This window comes from Mauremys mutica, chromosome 3, assembly GCF_020497125.1.
Source record: "Mauremys mutica isolate MM-2020 ecotype Southern chromosome 3, ASM2049712v1, whole genome shotgun sequence".
NCBI lineage: Eukaryota > Metazoa > Chordata > Testudines > Geoemydidae > Mauremys > Mauremys mutica.
In genome coordinates this window covers 208,593,327-208,618,713 of record NC_059074.1, presented here as the reverse complement: position 1 = coordinate 208,618,713, position 25,387 = coordinate 208,593,327, and the positions used below count along the sequence as shown (strand labels likewise).

General features: G+C 39.5%; 1 protein-coding gene across 2 annotated transcripts in view; it reads left to right on the top strand.

Annotated features, from left to right (window-relative positions):
* ZC3H6 (zinc finger CCCH-type containing 6) overlaps positions 1–20,098 on the top strand; it is a 67,124-nt gene extending 47,026 nt beyond the window's left edge. For both annotated transcript variants that reach the window (XM_045009593.1, XM_045009594.1), the window contains exons 6-12: positions 2,672–2,788; positions 5,274–5,385; positions 8,628–8,737; positions 9,411–9,664; positions 12,062–12,579; positions 14,117–14,353; positions 17,705–20,098. In XM_045009593.1, coding sequence (XP_044865528.1) covers positions 2,672–2,788; positions 5,274–5,385; positions 8,628–8,737; positions 9,411–9,664; positions 12,062–12,579; positions 14,117–14,353; positions 17,705–19,209 — 2,853 coding nt within the window. In that variant the 3' untranslated portion in view covers positions 19,210–20,098. The remainder of the gene's footprint in view (positions 1–2,671; positions 2,789–5,273; positions 5,386–8,627; positions 8,738–9,410; positions 9,665–12,061; positions 12,580–14,116; positions 14,354–17,704) is intronic.
* Positions 20,099–25,387: the final 5,289 nt, after the last annotated feature.

Genomic DNA, 25,387 nt, shown 5'->3' with positions numbered 1-25,387 from the left:
ATATACCTACCAGATGTTCAGAACTCTATGGTGGACAATCTGGCACTTCATCACAGACCACAAGTGGGAGATACATAATTCAGCCCTGAACAAAATCTTCATTCAGTGGGGAAAACATCCTGGGACCTGTTTGCCTCCAAGATGAAGAAGTTGTTCAGTCTGTACTGCTCCAGAGCAGCATTGGCATGGACTCTGGGCATGATGCCCGTTTGTTATCCTGGAAAATCACCTGAGATGCACTTTTTCTCCCATCTCACCGCTACCACGTGTTCTGTGAAAGATTTGGCATAACAAAGCTCAAATCATTCTCATTGGGTCCACTTGCACCCAGGCAGGTCTGGTTTCAGGACCTTTTACATCAGCCCATCCTCCCATCAGCATCTGACCCTTCCTGGATCTGTTAACTCAGCAAAACTGCAAGATCAGACATCCCAACCCAGACCCTCTTCATTTTATGGTCTGTTATTTGGATGCGCGTCAAACCAAGAGCATTTATGTTCAGAGACAGTTCAAACTATTCTCAATCACAGTAGAAAAAGATTCCACCAGAAAATGCTATATAGCTAAATGGTGGCATTTCTCTGCCTGGACTCAAGAGAACCATCTATCTATGGAAGATGACGATACGTCTGCTTTTTTAAATTACCTCTTCACCCTCAAGACATCAGGACTTGTCATTCGTTTGCTGCAGGTCCACATACCACAGCACTCCGTGCCTTCTATCCTCCCATAGAAGGCTCACCTAACGGATACCTGAAAGGTCTCATTATGACCTTCTCACTGTTAGAACCTCAGTCTTGTGCTCTCAATACCTGCCAGACCACCCTTTGAACCTTCTCTTTAAACACATGGTTTATGAGTCAGCCATAAATGCTGCCCAGTTCACTTACCCTTCTGACTAATGTGAGGGCGACAAAAAAAGTATCCTTCATTGATAGGTGGGACATCCTCGCACCATCCTCTTGTTTGAATACTACTTACCAATCATCCACACGTGGAATACACACAGGGACCAGCACTCAAAGAAGAAAGGGAGGTTACTTATCTGTAACAGGAGGTTCTTGGAGATGTGTGGTCCCTATCTGTAGTCCACTATCCGCTCTCCTTCTCCTCTGCTTTGGATCATGACTGGATTTGCACGAAGAGGAGGAATTAGAGGTGTCAGAGATCGCTGCCGCTTTATACTCTTGGTACAGAGCACTGGGGTCGGGGGTGCATGCAACTGCACAGGCATGAACTTGCTGGAAATCTCTAGTCTCAGACACATGGAGCACATGAGTACTTACGTGTAAGTTCAAGAACTGACTCTGGAATGGACTTCCTGTGTTTCCTTGGGCAGGTCACTTTATCTCTCTGTGCAGCAGTTCCCCACTTCTCGTAAAATGTAGGTGGTAATATTTCCCTTTTACTGTCTTGTCAATTCAGATTGTAAACTTTCTGGGGCAACAGCATTCTTCCTGTATTTATACAGCACTTAACACAATGGGGCCCCAGTTTCAGCTGGAGCCCTCAGATGCTTTTGTAATGTACTTTTTTTGGCTATTTGAACTCTGGATGTGTGAAAGAGGTTGGGGATGATAAGGGAGTGTGAATGTTTGTGGGTCTTGGGCTGTTGGGGCAGAAGCTAGGGGAAAAGCCCAGAGCTGATGCAGCAAGTTGTTGACACTTCAAGTTCTCCCCCACCACCAGGAGCAGCCGTTGATGCGGTGTGCTGAGCTGTCACCCCTTCTAGGTTCTGCCTAGTTCTCCTCACGCAGCCCTATTTGTGCACTTCCCTCCCACATGTGTTGGGGGATCCCCTTTTCTGTGAACATCCCTGGACCTCTTCCTGCTCATCAATTGGGTGGAGGCAAACAGTTCTGTAGTGGGCCTGGTTGATTATTCTCAATCTGGGTTGGGAAGTAAAGTCCCAGCCAGAGGAGCATCCTCTCCTGAGAGGAGGGTACTGAGATTGGCAAAGTGACTGAAGAGGATGGTGAAGACCCCATCAGCACCATTCTGTTGTCTTCTTTCTGATTTTTTCCATAAGAAGAAAATACCAACCACTAAAAGTTTACATTAAAATATATAACGGAAGGAGACTTCATATCAGGGTTGAGAGTTGGCTCATACTGCTTGGCTATTAACTATTAGTATTCTGGCATTCCAGAGGGAACGCCTAGTTGCTGTATTTGGGCCCTCAGCTAGTGACTAATCTAACTGTAATGTTATTGTCTTGAGATCATTGAATATATGAAGTATTAGTTACTGTGTCCCATACAACAGAGGTACATTTTATTTTTTTCCTGTATACATTTGCAAAACTGAGATATACAAATCTTTATGGTATCTGAAAGAAGATTCTAAATTTGTTGCATTTATAACAGAAAGCTTGCTATTTTCATCCAAGAATTTTACTTTACTTGGTCTTGCAGAACAACACTAGAACATCCAAGAACATTTAAAATGCGTATTTAGTTTTACTTTGTATTTTGAGATAGAATAGCCTTTTTCTGAACTGCGTACAGTAATTTGAAAACACTCAAGTCATGAATTACTGTCATTTTATTTTGAAATTTTATTCCACTTTGGGGTAACTACTGCTTTGAATGCTGTAATTGTTGTTTTGCAAATATATTTAAAATAGTAACTGTAACACATAAATTTAAAATATTTTTATTTCCTTTTATAGGAAGGCAAACCAGTGAAGAAATGGGTGAATATGAGTCAGGAATTCATAAATCAACATACGGTGGAACATAAAGGAAAACAAATTTGTAAATATTTTCTTGAGGGAAGATGTATTAAGGTAAATATATACTTTATATGCATGTATGTATCTCTAGCGGGAGTCGGAGAAAGGGTGGTCATTCTATTTCAATTTAGCTAATATCAGGAAAACTTGTTTTATGTAACTTTGTTTTTTTTTTTTTGCCTTAGTATTGTTTGGCAGGAAGTATAAATAAAATAAATGCAAGAGAAAATTTTGAGGGAAAACTATCAAACTACATATCCTTTCACTGTGCAATGTAAATTATATAAAAATGATATACTATTGATCACTTATTTTATTAGCAGGTACAGTATGATAAATACACCTGTATCCAGCAATATTAGAATCTGAAATTAGTGTAATCTGTATTTTTTAATATTTAATTTTGGACATACGAAGGGTGATTTAGTGATTCATTTCTGTTTTTAAAATAATCTTTTCTTGGATATTATAGATTTTTGGACATAGTGAAAAACAGTGCTTTAATTATGCACAGAGTACTTATCTCTCCAGCCTAAGAAAGGGGGAAAATATGCTTTCCCAAACATCCAAGAAAGGCAGACCTGAAAAACCTCAGCAGCTAGGAGGGGTTGGGAAGCAGGAAGAAGAGAAATTGAATTAGAATATTAGAGCCAGACATAATCCATGGCATGCTAGCCTGCCATTATGTAGATTCTGGTATTGCATCATTCTGAAACTAATAATACAGTGAAGCTTAATTCTCTGGTACCAAAGTTAATCTTTTAATCAATTATAAGATATAATATAGAAATTTGAAATAAATTTTGAAAAAATTACATATTTGCTCTTAATCTGATATGTGTATGTCAAAAATGTTTATTATGTCACTTATTCCGAGTTCCACTGTGAATTTGGAGGTACACAATTTTCTGTGTCTTTTTTCATGATTGTGAACTTTTTTTCTTTATCATTTACTTCCAAAGTAAAAATAAAATGTAATAAGGCTCTTTCCAAATTCCTGGTGGAAATATAAGGTAATAGTCTTGAATATTTTCATGGCTTGTCTGTTATGGTATTTAAATCCCATGGTTCCCAATATGATGAGTATTTAGTGCCACCTACAGTTCATAGAATCATAGAATGTCAAGGTCCTCAGGAGGTATCTAGTCCAACCCCCTGCTCAAAGAAGGACCAATCCCCAGACAGATTTTTGCCCCAGATACCTAAATGGCCGCCTCAATGATTGAACTCACAACCCTGGGTTTAGCAGGCCAATTCTCAAACCACTGAGCTATCCCTCCCCTTATAAAGTTTTAAAACAGTTGTACTTTATTTTTTGAAAGTACTTTAAAAAATTATTGTTGTGTAAAACTTTCCATGGAACTAGTCATAATGTAAAGTAATACAGTTTATATGATTTTTTTGTATTGTCTAGATCAGGGGTCTCAAACACGCGGCCTGCGGGCTGCATGTGGCCCGTGAGGTTATTTTCTGCGGCCCACAAGCTCCTCGCAGCCCCCTCGCCCTCCCCCAGCATTTACCTAGAGCGGCTCCGGCCTGACAAGCACCGGAGCTCCCATTGGCCGCAGTTCCCCATTCCCAGCCAATGGAAGATGCTGGAGGCAGTGCCTGAAGCAACATCAATACACACACCCGTGTGCCCCTGCTCCCCCACATTCCAGCCACTTCCTGGAGCGGCGTGGGGGCAGGGCAGGCAGGCAGGGAGCCTGCACCCCACACCCCAACTCCCTGCCCTGAGCCCCTGCCACACCCCACACCCCTCCTGCATCCCCTGGGGGAAGGGAGGGGGCGGAGTTGGGGTGGGGATTTTGGAGAAGGGGTTGGAATGGGGGCAGGGAAGGAGTGGAGTGGGGGCGGGGCCGAGGGGGGGAGGTGTCAGTAATGCAGCCCTCGGGCCAATGTACTAGTCCTCATGTGGCCCTTGTGGTTGTTTGAGTTTGAGACCCCTCGTCTAGATGGCCAGCCCCTATATAATAGTTTCTAGTACTTTTTCATAGCATAATCCACCTCCCCTTGCATTTGTGATCACATAATTTTCTTGCAACAACTACAGCATTTGCTTAAATTGAAAGATGATAATAGGAAGGTATTTAATGTTTCTTCGAGTAGTGTCCCTATGAGTCCGCCACTTCAAGTGCACATGCACCTCAAAGTGGAGCACCCATAAGGGGGTACATCTCGAAGTACTCCAATTATTGCACAAGGTGAGTAACCTCTCCATTTTTAGCTTCTTTTAATGCAATTTACCAGATGGAATCAAGGAAAAAAACCAGTGCTCTGTGACCAGCCTACTCTCCGTGGACAACCAGCATATACTCTCTGGACCCTAGTCTGAGAATGTGCTAAAATGTTCTTTATCTCCACTTTTTTGGAATCTCAAGAACATTGACACGCTTGTTAAATACATGTATTGTCAATAGAGAGAAAAGTTCAAAACTGGATAAACAGGATGAAAGCATCATTGTTAAAATATGAAGTTGAATAAATTCAGCATTTAGAATTGATAATCTTTGTCTCTCCTTCTCTGTCATATTTACAGGGAGACCAGTGTAAATTTGATCATGATGCAGAGATAGAGAAGAAAAAGGAAATCTGCAAGTTTTACATACAGGGTTATTGTACCAAAGGAGAGAACTGCATTTATTTGCATAATATCCTTTGGGAAAAACTATATTTGAATTATAATCCTAGTTAAGGTTTTTATATTTTAGGATAATCTGATTTTTTCTTTAGACACTTTATAAATACACTGACTGATTGTGTTTTTATTGTGAAATATCATTTGCAAAGTTCGTGCAATTAGTGTGAGGTGATATGTGTGTGAAAGAAAGAAGTTTTTCAAATTATAGTTAGGTTTTTCCATGGATTCTTTACAATTTTGCTTTTGAGATTTAACCTGATTATATATAAAAAATATTTAAACATTACAGTTGGTTCACAAGCTTTTATCCCATGAATTTGTTTTTATGAAAGCAACATTGACAAGATAAAATTATAGAGTACTTAATTTTTAAAATCCTTCTTACTATTGCAGTATTATTGGAAGTTCAAAACTGAGAACTCTTAGAAATTAGTTTACTTTTTACCACCTATTTTGTGTGTCTGGTATCCCATAAAGACATACATTAGGGATCCTGCAACATCATAGCCACCTCTTGATTCCTTCAGTGGAAATGGTAAACACAGCCGCCAGCTCTCTCTGTGGTAAGAATGAGATATGACAACTTCAAGATCTCCATGTCCTTCCAGTCTGGAGCAGAAGGTGCAGTTAAGTACCATCCTATACCTCCTTAGCACAGGGAGCTGGTGTACATCATTATTTGATCCTATTTCTGAATGAAGGGGCAGGACAGTGGTTTGTGTGAGAGGAGGATAAGAGCTGGATGGGGACAGGATGGCTTTCCCCAACACACACACAAAACACTTTTTGGAGTTGGAGGCGGGAAAGGGTTACTTGTACCTGTGTAAAGTGATTATAAAATACTCCTCATTGAATAGCATTGTACACCTGCTTGGCTCACATATTGCACAGATGTAAATGACTGCACAAATCAGGTCTGCAGTCTTGAATTGTTAAAATAGCACTTGTGTATTGTGCATGGTTGTACAAAGCCGTAGAGTTGGTACAACTATTTCATGAACAAAAATAAGGCATTAGTTTTTATGTGCGGTTGTGTGTTGGATGTGTGATTCGTATTTTGTATTCACTGGAGTTGTTTTAACTGTGCAAGCAGAGTTTATTTTTCCCTGACCAGTAATCAAACTTTTCTATTGAATTTGGATGGTGAGGGTTTTGTGTATGAGAGAGAGAACTGGATGTTATGGTTGCTGTCAGTTATGTAATCTTACCTTGATTGCTTTAGTGTGTGGGATGTTTTTAGTGATATAAATAATGGCATGGCTTGTTTTGAAATGCCCTTACCAATCTAAAATAAAGTTAAAGATTTTGGGGTGGGAATTCAAAGTCAAATTAGCTCGCTTTAATGAATAAATGAATTTTACTGCTCTTTATTCCATTTAGCAACACAACTAAGAGAGAGAAAGCAGGAGTCTCTTCTTTCATGGCTTCCTCAACAGAATTGTTTGCTGAATTTTAATCAGCTATGCTTGTGCAAATCCTGCTAAAGGCAGCTGGGTTGCATGAGTGTCACTAAGGGTATAATTTGTCCTGCAGAGCCTTTTCTGCTGATGATCCATGACAAGGAAAGATCATAGTTTAACTCTTAAAACCTGGATTAAGTTTGAAAGTCTGGCAGTTTAAAAAAAAAAATGTTTGTTTGCAAACTGAATATATTTCAAATTGTACACACAAACCTGGAACTTGACAATAACACTTGATCATTTTTTAGATCAGAACCACACTTTATAAAGCTGAGTGTGTGTGTGTGTGTGTGTGTGTGTGTGTGTGTGTGCACGCGCGCACGCATACATTAAAAGCTTTGTTATCCGGCAGAATGAGAGGTGTCAGTTAATCAAAAATTCTGGTTAAAGATACAGTAAAAGCTTTATCTGGTATGATGGGGGAATGGGGTGTGCCAGTTAATCAAAAATTCCGGTTAACTAAGAGTTATATTTACCAATGGAATACCAATTTTCAAAGAATTAGAATACAGTAAAATGAATAAAATATATTAAATAGCATATAGATACTCACCAATCCAGTAGTAGTACTGCACTGCAGAGTGGCTGGTTTCTTGAAGCACTTAGGTGTATACAGGTAAAGTTTTCTATATAATAGGTTATCTTATGACACTACATATCACTATGGGCAGCACATGGCATACACCCAAATCACTAAAAATATAGTTACCACTAAAACTTACACTGAACATAATTTAATCTTTCTTTGATGATTCAGAAGGCACTTCAGGATCTTGCTGTGCCTCAGGGTCATTATTATCAACATTAATTATCATTGTGGATGTAGACGGTGTAGGAGCTTGGGCTGAAACTGTAATGACCCTATGACACACCTTGGAAGCTGCTTTTTTGAATAAATCCCTGATACCAGCTTGCTTACTTGTCTTCTGCCTCTTTTGCATAAAAGTAGAGTGCAGAATGTGCAATTGCATAATCTCCTGAGTAGTATACTAGTCCCGGTTACTAGATTGAAGATTTGTATTGGGAGATATCAGAAATGCCAGTTAATAGAGCTTTCCGGCTGATAAAGTGCTGGATAACACAGCTTTTACTGTATATAAAAAACCCCAAGAGCTGCTGTTTCAACCATTCTGTCCCTGAAACACACACTTCAGTGAAGATTCCCTTTTCTTACACATAATCTGTCCCTAAATTTCATGGACTAGTATATGGTTTTTAATACAAATAAAGGTTTTGATCATTGATTGATACTATAATTGTACAAATTTTAATTTAAACAGATAAATACCTGGAAATTTAAAGTCTGGGATAAAACTTCATATTTAATCCCTGTCGTAAGTAATACATCATTTAAAGGATTAAATTTCCCTTGCTTCAAGAAGAGGCTATACCTAATAATATATAATTTCACTATATTTAGACACTTACAGTAGGAAAAATTAGATAGTCTAAGGAGGGAGCTTCATCTTTTTCTGAAATTATTGGCTTTAGTTTGACAGATTATTAGGTTTATTTCATATATTAAAAGATTAATAAAGACTTGAAGTTAGACTTTAGTAGGGGATTGAGGGGTTGGTTTTTTTTGTTTTTGGGAGGAGCAGATTAAATGCATATAATCAGTCTAGCAGTGTCAAATGGGATTAAACAGTGAATTGCTTGTTAGTCTTGCCATAATGCTTAAAATATTATTCTGGAAATGGTAAGTGTTTAGGAGCAGTGGAAATCTCACTGAAAATTACTTTGCAAATTAAATGTTGCTACCTGTTAGAGTCCTTAATATTTTTGCTGCTACATGAATTTCCTTGCAAGTTCTATCATACAGGAGCAAAATGTTACCAAGGGGATAAGTGCAAGTTTTCTCATGCTCCATTAACTAAAGAAACAAAAGAACTGCTAGATAAGGTGAGTAATGCATATACTGGCACAGTAAGTGAAAATTATTTCTGAGTGGCAAGGTAGTCAAATGGAATAAATATAGGCTGGGATCTTTCAAGGGGTCTAAAGGAGATAGGTACCTATCTCCCAGTGATGTTTAACATCCTAGCTCCCTGAGAAAATCTCAGCCCTGAAGTTTGGCTCTGTGATCACATGCTACACAATGAATTCTTTTTTCCTTCTCTCTTTTTCCTCCTTCATTTTTTTCACCTCTCTCCTCCTCTTCATCCATTATTTTTTCTGCTCTACTCTTTCACTCTTCTTTACCACCTCTTTGACAACTTCCTTATTCTCTCCATTTTTAAATATATACTCATATGGCATGAAATATATTATATGTATTTTAGAACATGTTACTGCTTTCCATCATCTGAAGTTACTGATCAAGGGACATGGACCTCCTAAAAGTGTATGTTCCATATTGCAGAAATAGTTTAATTCCTGGCTGACCTAGAAGAAATTTTAAGGGGGGATTTAGAATTCTTCTGAGTTCGATGTTAATGGCAGGCAATATATAATAGACATGCTATTACAGAGCAGTTTAATTACTTTAAAATATAAAATGAAGTGCTACAATGAAATGTTAAGTTCAGTGCAAATTTAGTATAATAAAAACTTTCACTGCATTGCTTTGTTTTAGGTTTTGAATACTGAAGAGGAGCCACAAAATGAAGATGAAAAAGAACTGGAGGAACTCAGAAAGCGTGGCATAGTTCCTCTTCCTAAGCCACCTCCAGGAGTTGGACTTCTGCCAACTCCACCTGAGCAATTTTCATTTTCTGAGTCGGATACAGAAAATTTTCAAGATCCTTCTGGTGAATTCAAGAAAATTCCATCACTGTTTGAGATAGTTGTGAAACCTACTGTGGATTTAGCACACAAGATTGGAAAAAAGTAGGTTTTAGAATGAAAAATGGCTTTATAAACATTTGAGAAATGGACCACACCACATTTTTAGAAGAAATTGATAGCCTTGAGGATTTCCAGAATTTGCTATCTATCTGGGGGGAGGGGGGAAATTTCCACTATTTGCTATCATAATTATAGTATATTTTGTGTATCTAATTCCCTGTACACAGGATTACTACTCCTGGGTCTTGACCTTGCCAGAAGAAACAGGCAAGGAATTCACTTCCTTCACTCTGTTTTTCCAGTCCTCTGAATGACTATGAACCCACCTTCCTTTGCATGGTGAACAAACCTCCATCTCCCTCTAGTCTCCCTGATAGTCAGCTCTTTCTTGACTTCAGTCAGTGAAGGAACTCCCTGATGAAACTCTGTGCAGGATCTTCGTTGTTGCTATTTCAGCTCTGCCAGATGTCACTGCCTTTACCTGAGCTGTTCCTCTTACCTAGCCACCTCCCATAAAATTTAGACCTAATTGTTAGATACGAAGTTTTATCTGGTCCTGTTGAGTTGGATTCTTCAACTCTTTGAGTTCAGGTCTTTGTTGGTCTTGGGATGTTTTAAACTGGTAATTTGGTCAGGTGTTGTGCAAACTTACACACACAGTTCTGCCAATACACCTTGCTGTTGACTGCAAAAACTATTCTGCTGCTCCACTCTTGGGCTACTCAAGATTGCTATTTGTGATGGATTTGTGGCACACAATGTGATGTGTTTGTAATGTGGACAGATGTTTACTATAAGAATTAGTTTGCCCCTGTCAACCTCATATCTACTTGGCACCAAAAAGATTTGAACAGATTTCCCCAAGGACATTTGGAATCTAAACAGCATTTTTCTAACTCCCCCACTCGTTTTAGGTGAAAAAGTGTTGTTGCAGTGTTTTTCTATCCATGTTGGTCCCAGGATATTAGAGAGACATGGTGGGTGCGGTAATATCTTATATTGAACCAACTTTTGTTGGTGAAAGAGACAAGCTTCCAAGCTACACAGCGCTCTTCTTCAGGGGAAAAATGGAAAGGGAAACCATTACAGTATGGAAAAACTGTAATCATTCCCTGGTGGTCTGAAGAACCACTCGACTAAGAAAATACAGTTCCTAGTGCTGTTCACATCCACACATCAGTGATATTCGTGCAGGTTAAAGTGAACAGAAGATATCTTGCAGTATTAAGTGCAGTGTTTACCTTAGACCTTAGTTTCTCCTGTACAGCTGACACATCAGGTAGTCCAGTTCCTCCACTGATTATGGTCACTAGCGAGTTGGATACGTTGTCTCAGATGATGCTAGCGCAGTCAATATCCTTTGTTTACTGTCTTCTTCCTGTTCTTCCTTGGCCTTTCTAGCTTTCTCTTTCCTTCTTCAGATACCCAATTCAGTGTTTGTTTAGCATGTCTCCCACCCTCCATACTGTTTACATGTCCCAGTCACATGAGCTTGCTTTCTTTGATATTTTCTAACATGTTCTGCTCTGTCAGCTCCCACAGTCTTGCATTTGTTATTTTGTCTTTCCCTGAAATATGTAATGTTTTCCTCAGCCATCTCTTATCAGCCTCCTCTAATCTCTTTTTGTTAGCTACTGTCATCAGCCAAGTCTCCGCTCTGTACACGAGCGTGCTTAATACAATTGCATGATATAATCTGACCTTTAGTTTGGTGTGGAGATCTCTGTTGACCAGATGTTCATCCTTCCAAAAGTGATATTTGCTCTTCCTCATCTCATGTGGATATCTTTATTGCAGCTACTTTCAGGTGTCGTCATGTTCCCCAGAGAGCACAACTCTTCTACCTGTTCAATTTCTTTTCCATCCATTTACACGTTTGCATGCGTTGTCTAGTTTCCTACATTTATCATCTTGGTTTTCTCTGATTTACTTTCAATCCAATTTTTTGCTGCTTCCTGTTCTTTCTCTGACGTAAAGCCAATCATTCCGTTCCACATCATACTTAGTAAAGCAGTGACTTGTTTATCATATATCAGAGGGGTAGCCGTGTTAGTCTGGTTCTGTAAAAGCAACAAAGAATCCTGTGGCACCTTATAGACTAACAGACGTTTTGCAGCATGAGCTTTCGTGGGTGAATACCCACTTCTTCAGATGTCTTGCATCTGAAGAAGTGGGTATTCACCCACGAAAGCTCATGCTGCAAAACGTCTGTTAGTCTATAAGGTGCCACAGGATTCTTTGTTGTTTATCATAGGGACAGGGTAAAATGTTGCGGAAGAGAGATGTCATTCCAAACTTCTAGAAAGGTATGGCAAGGAGAGGAAAGTGTATTTTTAAAAATGTTGCCTTTTTAAAATGTATAAATGATATGTACTGCAGTCTGGTTTTGTGTAGCATGTATATGTGCTTGTTCTTTACTTGTCAGTTTTCTACCTACAGGCCACCAACGTTCTATAACAGCACATCACCACCAAGACCACAATTTCAGGGAAATGACCCACATCCTCAGCATATGTATAATCCAGGGTCAAGTCCAGGGCCTGGTCCCAGCATACCACAAGGACATAATGGACCGGTAATGCACCCAGGTTCTCCTGGGCATCACCAATGTACAGGACCCCAAGGTCCAGCAATGCCACACAGCCCTCCTTTGCAACCTGTTCCACCAGGCTTTTTAGGACCACAGGGTCAAACTGGCATACCAATTCAAGCACAAGCTGGTCCACCTTTAACACCTCCAGGCATTGGTGCACCATACAACACTCCAGGAGTTCAAGGACATATGATGAATATACCCAGAGAGAATCATTGCCCACCAGGCCCACTGTATCAGCAGATTCCTGGTGAACGACAGCAGAATATCAATTATGAATCTATTCAGAACCCAGCTGATTTCTATGACAATTACTATTCACATCAAGCTGTACATAGCTTTCAGCCAACTAATAACACAGGAGGTAAGTTTGTGTTCAAAATTGTTTTTGTTCCTTGGTGAGACATGTTTCTGTTTTCTGAAGTATTACTGCACCTCTAGAAGAATCAAAAGAAATTTTAGAAAAAGTAGCCTGTTTGAGATGTATCTTTAAAGAATATTGTGAAACAACCTTCTTTTAAAAAAGAAAAAAGCTATTCTAGAACTTTCAAAAAAGAGAAAAAATCTAGCAGAGAGCCATTCTATAGCGCTGACTGAAGTAAAGACACTAGGACTAGTACTTGTAAATTTAGCATTTTCAAGAATTCTAATGCATAAGGCTAAACAAGCCAGTCAGTTTTCTTCCCTCTGACTCCTTAAGCTCTTCGTTCTGTACTCACCGTACGCAGTGTAGTTGTAGCTATGTTGGTCCAAATGATATTAGAGGGACAAGGAGGGTGAACAACTGTGCACGTGCAGGTCAATGGATACTACTTGCTAGAAATCTCTGATTTTGGGTGTATGGTGTGTATGCGTACCCACATGTAGAATACAGATAGGGAGCACATGTCTCGAGGAATCTCCTGTTACAGATAAGTAACCTCACTTTCTCTGCTAAGATCAAGGTAAAGTCTAACTTTTAACCTGAAACTAGATGAATCTTTGAGAACTTGTTTATCCTGAACAGCTGGTGGTTGTCCTTGTTCTCCTTCAGACCAAGAAGTCATCCTAAAACCCTCCTATTTGGAAGATGTTCAGGAGCCTCATTTTCAATTGACTAGACACAAGGAGCCTAAATACCACTCTTTTAATTTTACTCATAGTCTTAATGCAAACACTGCCTCAGTTAAGATCTGCTTTTTCTGTTTAATGTATTTGAGTGACTGCCTCAGCACCTTGTGGTTCCAATATTGATGTTTTGTTAAACTTTCCGGTATTGTCTAGTAAAATCTGGCTTCTCACCCTCAATCTTCCTGATTTATCAAAGCTGTAGAGAAGCTCTGTCCACCTCTCAAAATTTATAGAATTTAATGTTACAGTTTTTTTCTATCATAATAATTAAAGTTGCAGTGCTAGCCTTAATTCTGATGTTTCCTAACTTTTTGAGTACTCATCTTTGCAATTTTAAAATATTTTTAATGTAACATTTCTTTCTGTTTGTAGATGCAGATAGTCCCTTTAAAAAACAGTTCTATTCACATTAGATTTGATAAAACCCTTTCTTACTGGTGTTCTAGCCAAGGGGAGAGTATCATTTTATAGTTTTATTTTAGTACGTTATATGTGTGCAAATTGGTGAAAAGTCATCTGAAAGCTTGAGAATTGTAAGATTTGTTACAATTCATTATTATTTTTTGCAAATAAAGTAAACAGGTTTTTTCGATTGGGGAAAATATCAGCTGATTTTGCAGTTTGTCACGTTTCAGCCTGTTTCAATATGAAATAGTTGAAAGATTAACCTTTATATGGTGGGATTTATAAATATTCTCAAATTTATTTCAATTAATATTGCCTTGTAAAGTCTTCTCTGGCTATTTGTTAGCAGTAAATTAGCTGATTCTTTTTTAATATTGTATATACAGATGGAACATGGCATGGAGAATTTACTGATCATCAGGCTCACCTCATTGTTCAAGATTCACATAAGAGTGGAAATGAGTCAGATCGTGTCAGTAAAACAGGCCATAAACCTGCTATTAATGTACCGGATTTTCTTCCAGCAATGCAGAAAGCCCTTTTTGTAAGACTTAGTCAAAAACAGCAAGAAGATGGAGAACCAATCAGCAGTCAGTCTCAGAGGGCAATGAGCAAGGAAGAAGGTAATGTTGACTGTTACATTCTAAACAAAAATGTTCTTTTACATTATGTCGGTATAATATTCCCATTTTTATTTTGTCACTATTTCCATTAATTACACTAGGCCTATATGAGTTCCTACTTTAATTTCAACTGAATAACTTACTCCTTGCTTCTTTTCCTAACCTGTTCTTTAGTTTTTCTGTGGGTTCTTTAATACAGTAGAACCTCAGAGCTAGGAAAACCTTGGGAATGGAGGTTATTCGTAACTCTGAAATGTTGATAACTCTGAACAAATTATAGTTATTCGTTGCAAAAGTTTATAACTGAATGTTGACATAATACTATTTGAAACTTTACTATGCAGAAGAAAAATACTGCTTTTAACCCTTTTAATGTAAATGAAACAAGCACCTTGTCAAATCTCTTTTTAAACTTTCCCTTTATTTAGTAATTTACGTTTAACGCATTTTTGTTGTTGTTGTCTCTGTTGCTGCCTGATGGCATACTTCTGGTTCCCAATTAGGTATGTGGTTGACCAGTCAGTTCACAACTGATGTTCTATTGTATTAGTCTTGGTACCAGTCTTATTAGTTATTTTTATTAATAACCATGGGACAGAAGTACAACTGTGCTAATGAAGTGTGCTGCTGGTACAATTTTGGGAGCCATCCTCAATACAGAAGGAGGATCAGAATATTATACGGAAGGTCTGGATGACCTTGACGACTGGAGCAACAGAAATGGGATGAAATTCAATAGTACAAAGTTCAAGGTCATGCACGTAGGGTCTAATAATAAGAATTTCAGCTACATGCTGGGGAATGGATGGCCAGTCTTAGGAGACTGAGGGTATGTGTACACTGCAATTAAAAACCCGCAGCTGGCCCATGCCAGCTTACTCAGCTTGCGGGGCTCGAGCTGTGGGTCTGTTTCATTGCAGTGTAGACTTCCAGGCTCAGGCTTGCAGCCAAAGCTCTGGGACCCTCCCACCTCACCGGGTCCCAGAGCTTGGGCTGAGGCCTGAACTCGGAAGTCTACACTGCAGTGAAACTGTCCCACAGCCTGAGCCCCGTGAGCCCAAGTCATCTGGCATGGGCCAGCCACGAGTTTTCATCTGCAGAGTAGACATACCCTGAAAGGGCTTGGCTTGTTTAGCCTAGCAAAAAGAAATCTGAGAAGGGGATATGATTGCTGTCTATAAATACATTAGGGGGCATGCATCAGGGAGAGAGAAGAGCTATTTAAGCTAAAGGACAGTGCTAGCACAAGAACAAATGGGTACAAATTGGAGCTGGAAATTAGAAGAAGGTTATTGAATAGCCTCCCAAAAGGAGTTGCAGGGGCAAACAGCTTAATCAATTTTAAGAGCGATCTGCACAAATTTATGAGTGCAGTTGTATGACGTGGTTGCTTGTGATGTTGAGGGGCAGAGCTTAGCAGCCCTGGGGCTCACTCTTGGTTCATGTCTTGTGTTCCTAAAAGCTCATGCATCAGGGCTTCAACCAGCAATCTGCAGTTGTCAGGAAGGGGTTCCCCCTCCCAGTATATTCAGGGTGGGGGAGGGTTGGTCTCCTTCCTCAGAAGCATCAGAGATGGCTGCAGTTGGAGATGGGACACTGGACGGTGTGGGCCAGTGCTCTGAGGTGACACCAAGCATTCAGGTGCTTGACTGGTTGGTTCTTGCTCACTTGCTCAGGGCCTAACTGATTGCCATATGTGGTGTCAGGAAGGTATTTACCCCCAGATCGGATGGACTGCGATCTTGGGTTTTTTTCATTTTCTGCTTCAGAGTGTTGGTGCTGGTCACTTGACAGAAATTATCTGGGTGTGGCTCACTTAATCATTTCCCTGCCATTGCAGGTGCCGTGGGAATTGGTGCACCTCAGGCATTCCTGTTCTCTCTGCAGTCTAGTCTCCTCTGGGCTGTAATATTTTGATCCAGTTTCAGTTGTTGGGTTTAGTGTGTAGATACTGAGTGGTGTTGGTGGCCTGTGACCTACAGCAGATCAGACTAGATGATCTGGTGGTCCCTTATGGCCCTAAACTCTATGACTCTATTGCTTCCTTGAAGGAAGGACAGATTACCGGTTTCTGTTAAAGAAGGATCAGTACTGCCACTGCCCAGGAAATCATTGGCAGATGCTGACAACTGGCCAGCTATCACCCTGTGTCCTGTCTTCCAGTTTTGTTCAAGATTATCAAAAAGGCTGTGGCAAGACAACTCTTGTAGTATCATCTAGTGATCTCAGACCTCCATGATAATCTGGGTATGATCCTGGGTCTGGGACATAGACTGCATTGGTAGATTATCTCTTCCTGGCAATGGATGAAGATAGTGTTCATGCTGGCATTATTAAATCTATCGGCTGTCTTCAGTGCTGTTGATCATGAGGTGTTGCTGACTCACCTTCAAATCAGAGTAGTGGCAAACAAGCTGCTTTAGAGTGACTCAGTTCTTTCCTTGTAGAGCATCCTCAGAAAGTGGTGGTAGTAGTAGGAAACTGCTCCTCCTCTCTTAAGGTGCTTACACATGGAGTCCTCTGGATTCCATATTGTAACATCTATTATTTAATATTTGTAGGGAGCTATAAGGGCTAGTAAGGGAACATGAGCTGTGGTGTTTTCAGTATATAGATGCCACTCAGCTTTGTCGTCTTTTCATCTGACCGGTCCAAAACAGTCAGTGATCTTATTCAGTGTCCGGGTGAGACTGGGGCATGGATTGAAAGGGAGTTGGTTGAAACTTATGCTAGACATGACTGAGGTGATGTTGATGGGCTGGGAGATGATACTACAATTACAGGGCTTCCCACTAACTGCAGTAGTGGTTGATAATTTGTTCTCAATAATCTAATATTGTTTAAATACCTTCCCTTATCTCCCTTTCTGGAACCTGATTTCTCCCTGAATCCCTTACATTTTGGGTTTCAAATATGAAAGGGGGATAGAGTAGCAGTTCAGCATTTCCACCTTAACCATTTAAGACAGCAGCAAGCCGTGTCTTTCCCCCCTCAACCAACAATAAAGGTCACTTACATCAAGAGTCATGTGTTTAAAAATACATTTTTTATGAAGTTTAAGTTAAACAGAATTGTTGACAGGAATAGTTATTTTCTGACACAAAAATATTGGAAGAGGTATACAAAAGAAGAGAAACCAGCAGGAGTGTTTATTCTTAAGTTGTTATAACTAGATTTTATTTTGCTTACTTACACTAGCTGATTTCTGTGATCCTAATTTATAGTTGCTATGACCTTATTTTGCTAAGTCTTAACATCAGACAAAAGCCAGTTATTAAGAAATTATACTTAGTTCAAAGTCTGTTGAATCTCCAGTGATCATTTGTTTGACTAATCTTTGTTTTCTTTCAGATGATAACGTAAACTGGTACTCCAGTAGTGAAGAGGAAGAGGGAAGCAGTGTTAAATCTATATTAAAAACCTTAAAGAAACAAACAGAGAATATTAGGAATCGGCAACAACATTCCACAGAACAACATATGGTCATTGTTCCTACTGACCCAAGACTTGCTAAAGAGAAATGTACAGGAAACCAGGCTGTTGATCCGAGACTGAGATCCACTCCTAGATCAAATACTAGGAAACCTACAGAGTCGTCATCTTTTGACCCAAGGCTTGCACGGGATCCCAGAATGTTAAAGGTTAATGAAAGTGGTCTTGCAAGTTCTTCTGTTGGTGGAACAAAGTTAGATTTACATCATACACCCACTGGAGTTAAGGTCAAGCAAAAAGGAATGGATGATGATGAAGAGGATGCAGAACGAGAATTGAGAGAGAGAGCTTTTCTAATACCTTTGGAACCTTTACCTGGTGTAACATTAAGGGATCCAAGATCTCAGCTTCGACAGTTTAGCCACATTAAAATGGATATTATCCTGACCAAACCAAACTTTGCTAAACATATTGTATGGGCTCCTGAAGATCTACTTCCAATACCCTTGCCTAAACCTGACCCGGTGTCTTCAATTAATTTACCTCTTCCTCCACTTATAGCTGACCAGAGGCTTAATAAATTACGTAATTTAAAAAGTGATCCCCTTCCAAATGCAATGCCAGCTGACCCAAGACTGGCAGCAAAAGCAAAAAATAATATAACAAGCAGAAGTGGCTCTTTGGATCAGTCTGCAGATTTGCATGCCAGTAGTTCAAGCAAATTAGGAGATCCTCGCTTACAAAAAAATGTTGATCCCAGACTCCACAGACTGTCTAGTACAGATACTCACCATGGAATCACAAAGGATTCTCATCCTCCAAAATTTGACCCCCGTCTAACCAGATCTGGTATTGGTTCATCCCAGCCCTCAGAAGCTGTAATATGTAAATCTGACCCAGACATTCTGCCTCCTTATGCACCCAAACTGTCATCAACGGCTGTTAGACTGGGAACTCCAAGCTCAATACTTAGTGGTATTAGTTTGTATGATCCAAGAGACCACAGTTCATCTTCCTTAGACCCAGTGCCAGTTAATTCAGGAGAGAATGGAGAGAACCAGAAAAAAAGTATTTTGAAAAATACTAGCAAAAATGAATCTACTCTGTCAGAAGACACGTTGCCACAGAAGTCTGTCCCAAATATGGATAAAAATACAGAAGGATCAGCAGAGGCCAATTTAGAAAAAGCAAATAGCATCAATAAATCTCAGGCTAAGCACTCCAGTACTGCACCAGCAGTGCATAATCTTCCTATCCAAGCTTTATCAGGATTGATCAGACCACAGTACAGTGATCCAAGGCAAGTTAGACAGCCTGGACAGGTAAATCAAATGCAAGATAACGATCCAAGTGGGGAATCTGATGATAAGTCACTAAAAGATGTTTTCAAGACTTTTGATCCAACTGCTTCACCATTTTGTTAGCAATTGCTTTATTAAGTCTTTTTACAGTTGTGAATATTGCAGTTTTCTGCTGTTTTGTAACTGGTTTACCTATTTGCGTTATTTATTTTTAAATTATAATTATCAACACTTTTCAGCTGCTAATCTCAGAACCACATGCAGTTTCACAGTATGCTATAGTGTTTGCACAGTATTTTCTATATAATACTTTTCCAATTTCAGGGAGACTAATAATTGACATGTAGAAAAGACCCTCTATCATGTTAGATCTGATAAAAGCACTTTCATTGTAAATAAGTCATTAAGAATTCAGCTCAGAAGACCTGTATATGTGTAAGCTGTCTCTTTCATAATCAACATTTAGATATTATGATTGCCACTTTTGTATGATTGTATAGATTCAAGCAATATGATGTACATTACTGTGAGAGAGACTCAGACAAGAATTGTCTTACTTATCAAGCCAAACCTACTAACTGAAATATACATAAATGAAGTAAAAGGAAAATGTTGATCCTCCTTTTCAGAGCAGTTGATGTAAGGCATTGTTTTTATTCATGCAGTCAATATTCTTAGTGTAAAAGATACCTATCACATATTGAGGAGTTAAAATGTCATATCTTTTTAAAGTATTTTATTCTATACTGTATATAGAAGAAATTGTGAAGTACATAACTAGAAGAACATTACTGTTAAAGTGGAGAATACCTAAGTTGTCTAATACAAAAAAGTTTATTTAATTTTTCATGCATACACAATTCTGAATTAGTGCGATAGCTTACATTTTGGTGTTCATGTATTTCAATGTATTTTTGTATTCAGCTGCTTAATTTGTATTGCTTTTTTTGTATTGATGTAACTGCAGTACTTGTATTCATTGTGTCTTATGACATTTTTAACAAAAAATTAAAAGATACAATCAAAGTCTGGTAGTCGCTGTTAAATTGATAAGCCTGCTAAAATACCAGATTGTTACACACACGGAAACCAGGAATGGAGCAAGTCTGAAGCAGAGATGATAATTAAACTTGCTGTATTATACTCAGGTGCCACAAGAACTTGTGTCCCAATTCTGCAGTCCTTTAGTAGGCAAAACTCTCATTAATTTCAAAGGGAGTGTTAGCTCAGTCATGGCTTCAGGGTCAGATCTTTAGTAAGAGAGAGGGTTGGGGTTTTTTGGGAGGTGGAGTTGGTTTGTTTATATAAACTAAAATATCTAGATGGTTACGCACAATGACACACTCCATATGGAGTGTCCAGCAGTATCATGGATTTCCTTTGAACATTCATGGAGTAGCAGGCTCAGATCACAGCTGTCCTCATTGTCTCCTTTGTTCCTCTCTTTGGGCTGTTTTTGTATATAGTTGAGTTGTATAGCTAGTTGGATTGTTTTTTGTTTTATTTAAAAAACTAGATTTTGATGCTTTCACTGCTGCAGGAATTGTGGCTCCAGCCCACTTGGGTTACTCCCTTTCATTATATCTCCTCTTAGTTGGGCTTTTTTTCCTTTTCCATTTAGTGTGGTGTTTGGCTTAGGACATGTCATGGCTGAGATAACACCTTAATGTTGGTCACAGATGACTATTTTAAAGTGTCTCTTGTGCCTGTGTGAAAGCAGTATTCCATACAGGTGCTGTAACTAGCTATCTTAAATGGATAAAAAGCTGGCTTGCTCATAGATCTGAAAACAGTTGTTAATTCAGAGTTATCAACTAGTGGGATTGGTTGTTGAGCCAAGTGCTGTTCAGTACCTAATTATCTGGAAAAAATACAAACATATAAAGTTTACAGGTGACACAAAGATTGGTGGGGTAGTAAAAAAGAATTACTTGGACAGGTGAGTGACCTGGAGTTTTTGGTAAGCTAAGGGAAGTTGAGCAATATGCATATTAATACAACCAAATGCAAGGCTTTACATCTAGGAACAAAGAATATAGGTCACACCACCTGATGGGGGCTGTATTCTGGGAAGTTATGACTCTGAAAAGAACTTATGGGTTATTGTAGGTAACCAATTGAATATGAACTTGCAGTGTGATGCTGTAGTAAAATGGGCTCACGCTATACTTAGAGAATATCTTGCAGGAATAGGGAGATATTACCTCTGTGTATGGCATTAATGAGACCACTACTGGAGTACTGTGTCCATTTCTACTGTCCACAGTTTTTAAAAGATGTTGAAAAACTAGAGAGGGTTCAGAGAAGAGCTTCCAGAATGATTTGAGGATAGCACCTTAAAGTGAGAGACCTTTAAGGACCCGAGCCTGTTTAACTTATTAGAGATTTAGCCATAGCTGCAAATACCTCCACAGGGAAAAGATATCTGATGGTTCTTTAATACCAGATAAAGGCATATCAAGAGCCAATGGCTCGAATTTAATGAAAATGAAAAAAATTTAATGGCAAGTGTAACTAACCATCAAAACAGCTCGCCTAGTGATGTGGTGGATTCTCCATCACTTGTGGTCTTTAAATTAGCCGATCAGATTTATGGGTTTTTTTAAAAATGGAATTGAGGGTTTTGTGATAAAAGCATGAATTTTGCCACAGTCTCAGGGCATGGCCTAATAAAGATTTTCAGATATGAGGCCATTGCCAACTCTTAAAATAGCTGCCAAAGCTAACATAATATTGTCATAATCGGCAAATAATATTGTTTTACAGTTGGACGTACAAGGGGTGTATTCTTGAGTTTGCTTCAACCCATGACCTTAAAATTGGTGAACACATTTTTTTACTAATTTTGATTGTCAATGTAGTCTTGGCAGAATTTAATCACATTTCCCTTTTTTCTTTCAGATGCTACCTTGGCTATGTGAAAGCTGCTTGGTGATTGGATAATATTTACTTTACACAGTAGCTAAAAGATAATAGATTACTATTGGCTATTGCAAGTGCTTCAAACATGTTAAAAAGATATACGCTTGCTCGAGAGCCATCTCCATCAACAGAGACATCTCATGCCTCTACTGACTGCAGCGAGTATGTGTTATGCCAGAAAGAGACAGATGCAGAGTTGATTAATCCAGCAGAATCAAAAAGAGAGCATGCTGGATCTGGCTATCAAACTCTAGAAGAAAATATCAGATGTTTCCATTTCTCTTATGCATAGATATATGCAGATTATGCTGATGGTATTGAAAAAACACTTTGAACAAAAAAAATAGATGTTAGCACAAATCTTGCTACATGAAGTTTAACAGGACCAAACTTAAAAGGGCTGGGGTGGGGGGAGCTGAGAAAGTTGTGGCTCAAACTGAAAAGGAAATACACACGTTGAAGAGACCAACGGGGGAAAAAAGGCATCCTTTGTGAAATGAACATACTTTCAGAAGACCTCCATGAAGTTTCTGCCCTCAGCATTGATAGTCGGGCTAGTTGGAAGTTTGTACTTCAGCTGCAAAATCAGTGCTTGTTTGCAAAACTAAATGCAGCGGACTTAACGGCCCAAGAGGCAATATATCATACAACATGTTTGGTGTCTCTCTACAACAAAGTAAGGGAGAAGAAAACCAATCAAAGCAACACAGAGAATATGTTGCATGGAATTCCCTTTGTTGAACTGATAGCATACGTTGAAGAGACAAGGCTGAATGAAGATGTGGCTGAAATCTTTAAATTAGCAGACCTCACAAGGTTCTGTACAGTTAGATTAGAACAGCTGGAGGTGACACTGGCTGGGCAGATTCACAGTGCAGAACTAAAATCCCATATCCTTTCATGCATTGCAGATCTCTAAGCACACACAGAAGTATATGATGTGCATCTTGCCTTCAATCAGAATATTGGACGTCCCCTCCGAAAAGCACGTGAGGAAGACTGACGAAGAAGCACTTCACCTGTCCCAAACAGCAAAAATTATTCAAAGGGACACGTTTCAATTGAAAACAGTTTACTGGATCATTTGACGCAGGATGCCAAGCAAGGGGGGGAGGGATAGCTCAGTGGTTTGAGCATTGGCCTGCTAAACCCAGGGTTGTGAGTTCAATCCTTGAGGGGGCCACTTAGAGATCTGGGGCAAAAATTGGTCCTGCTAGTGAAGGCAGGGGGCTGGACTAGATGACCTTTCAAGGTCCCTTCCAGTTCTAGGAGACTGGTATATCTCCAATTATTACCTTTATTACCTATTACCTAAAATGTGTTCCTGAGTGATTATTGGCACTGATGTCCATAATATTGGATGGTCCAAACATTTAAAACTCAGAACAAATTTCCATTCATCCAACTACCCTTATTTTTGGCACAACTATTGCAGTACAACAGCAACATCCATTGCCACAAAGGAATAGAAAATTTGTACCACAACAAAGTTCAATAAATGCCTCTACCAATCTACATATGCAGTGGTGTTGTAGCCATGTTGGTCCCAGGATATTAGAGAGACATGGTGGGTGAGGTGATATTTTATTGGACCAACTTCTGTTGGTGAGAGAAACAAGGATTTGAGCTACACAGAGCTCTTCCTCGGGTCAGCTGGAAAGCTTGTTTCACCAACAGAAGTTCATCCAATAAACCTTGTCTCTCTTAATCAATCTACATTGGTTTTACACTTCATGCACAGCCATGAATAAGTGATCTAGTAGCTACCTTCTTTAAACTTGGATTGTCCATCTCCTATGAGAGCGTGTCAGCCACTTGTGCCAGCATGGCAAATAGTGCATGCCAACACTTAGAGGATGAGAATGTAGTCTGTCCTCTAAAGCTTCATGATGGTCTGTTAACTACTCCTGCCACAGACAGCATAGACCACAATCCTAGGCTCCACCACGGCAACATGCTCCTCTCATGGAACTAGGGGATATCACTTTTTCAACATCCCAGTACTCAAGTGGAGGCAATTGTCTGTGGAATTCCCACCCCAGACTTTGAGACTGCAGCATCAGTGAAGCAGACTATCTCATCACTTCCTGAGTCTTACACACTTGTCCCTCCATTCATCTTAAAGAAACCCAATACCAAAAATGTTGAAATCAAGACTGAACGCCAACTGATTACCCAAGCCCTGCAAGAAGAGTGCAGGTGGCTTGAACAAATACGGCAAGCAGCAAATCTGGTTATCTTCAATGGAGATCAAGACATTTCCTGGGCCACTTCCCAGGCTAGCAAACAGTCAATGCCAGAGTTCACCCCAGCCATCACTGCTTATCATCCCCATTTTTCAGATGATTCCAAGTCTGTGGCAATGATTTGTCATGCTGTGGATGTGATAAGGAATGCTGTACACCACCTAAACCCATGTCAGGTTCCAGTGATCATTGTGGATCAACCCCTTTTCACCATAACCATACAGCTGCAGTGGTCCTGGCCTGTTGGGTATGGGGAGGACAAACCACTTGTCGTTATCCTGGGTGGACTTTATCTGGAAATGGCAAGTCTAGAATCATAGAATCTCAGGGTTGGAAGGGACCTCAGTAGGTCATCTAGTCCCACCCCCTGCTCAAAGCAGGACCAAACCCAACTAAAGCATCCCAGCCAGGGCTTTGTCAAGCCTGACCTTAAAAACCTCTAAGGAAGGAAAAGCTGATTGGAGATAGTAAATGGTTAGGCCATTCTTCAGGCCAAACTGGCCTCTTCAGGAATGGTTGACTTTCTTGAAAATCTCTCATGTCATATCTAGTAAATGTGCCCCAAGTAACAGCCAGTAACCTGTACACCTTGCTCCAAAATGCATAGACCACAGTATACCTAAGGTCTCAGGGAAGCTGAGGCCCCCATGGAGTATGATAAATGGTGTGACAAATGAAAGCTAGAAAACCCAATGTTCCACTTCTGGCATACCACACTTAATCTGGAGCTTTTTGTATTGACCTATGTTCTGTCAATCCACCCGTTGTTCAATGTGGAGCCTGGCATGCACACAGGCTTGTTTGTGTGCTGGTGGTGAGGACTGTTACAATCCTCAAAATGGCCAGTGTAAATTCATGTGAGTCTGAGACTGCAAATGGTTCGGGTTTAGATATGTAGCATTCAGCAAATATGTTGAAAAAGGCTAGACATGTATACTGTCATATTGCCCATTGCTGAGGAGTGTTAGTGTTTTGCTAACATGATGGTATGCAATAGTATACCTGGCTTCTGCTATAATGAATACAGTATTTTAAAAAATTGTGTCAATGAATAATTATGAACTTATCAATACAAAGCACAAGGCTAATGCTCTTTAAGTAATGAGCCATATTAATTTGTGTCAGACCTTTTG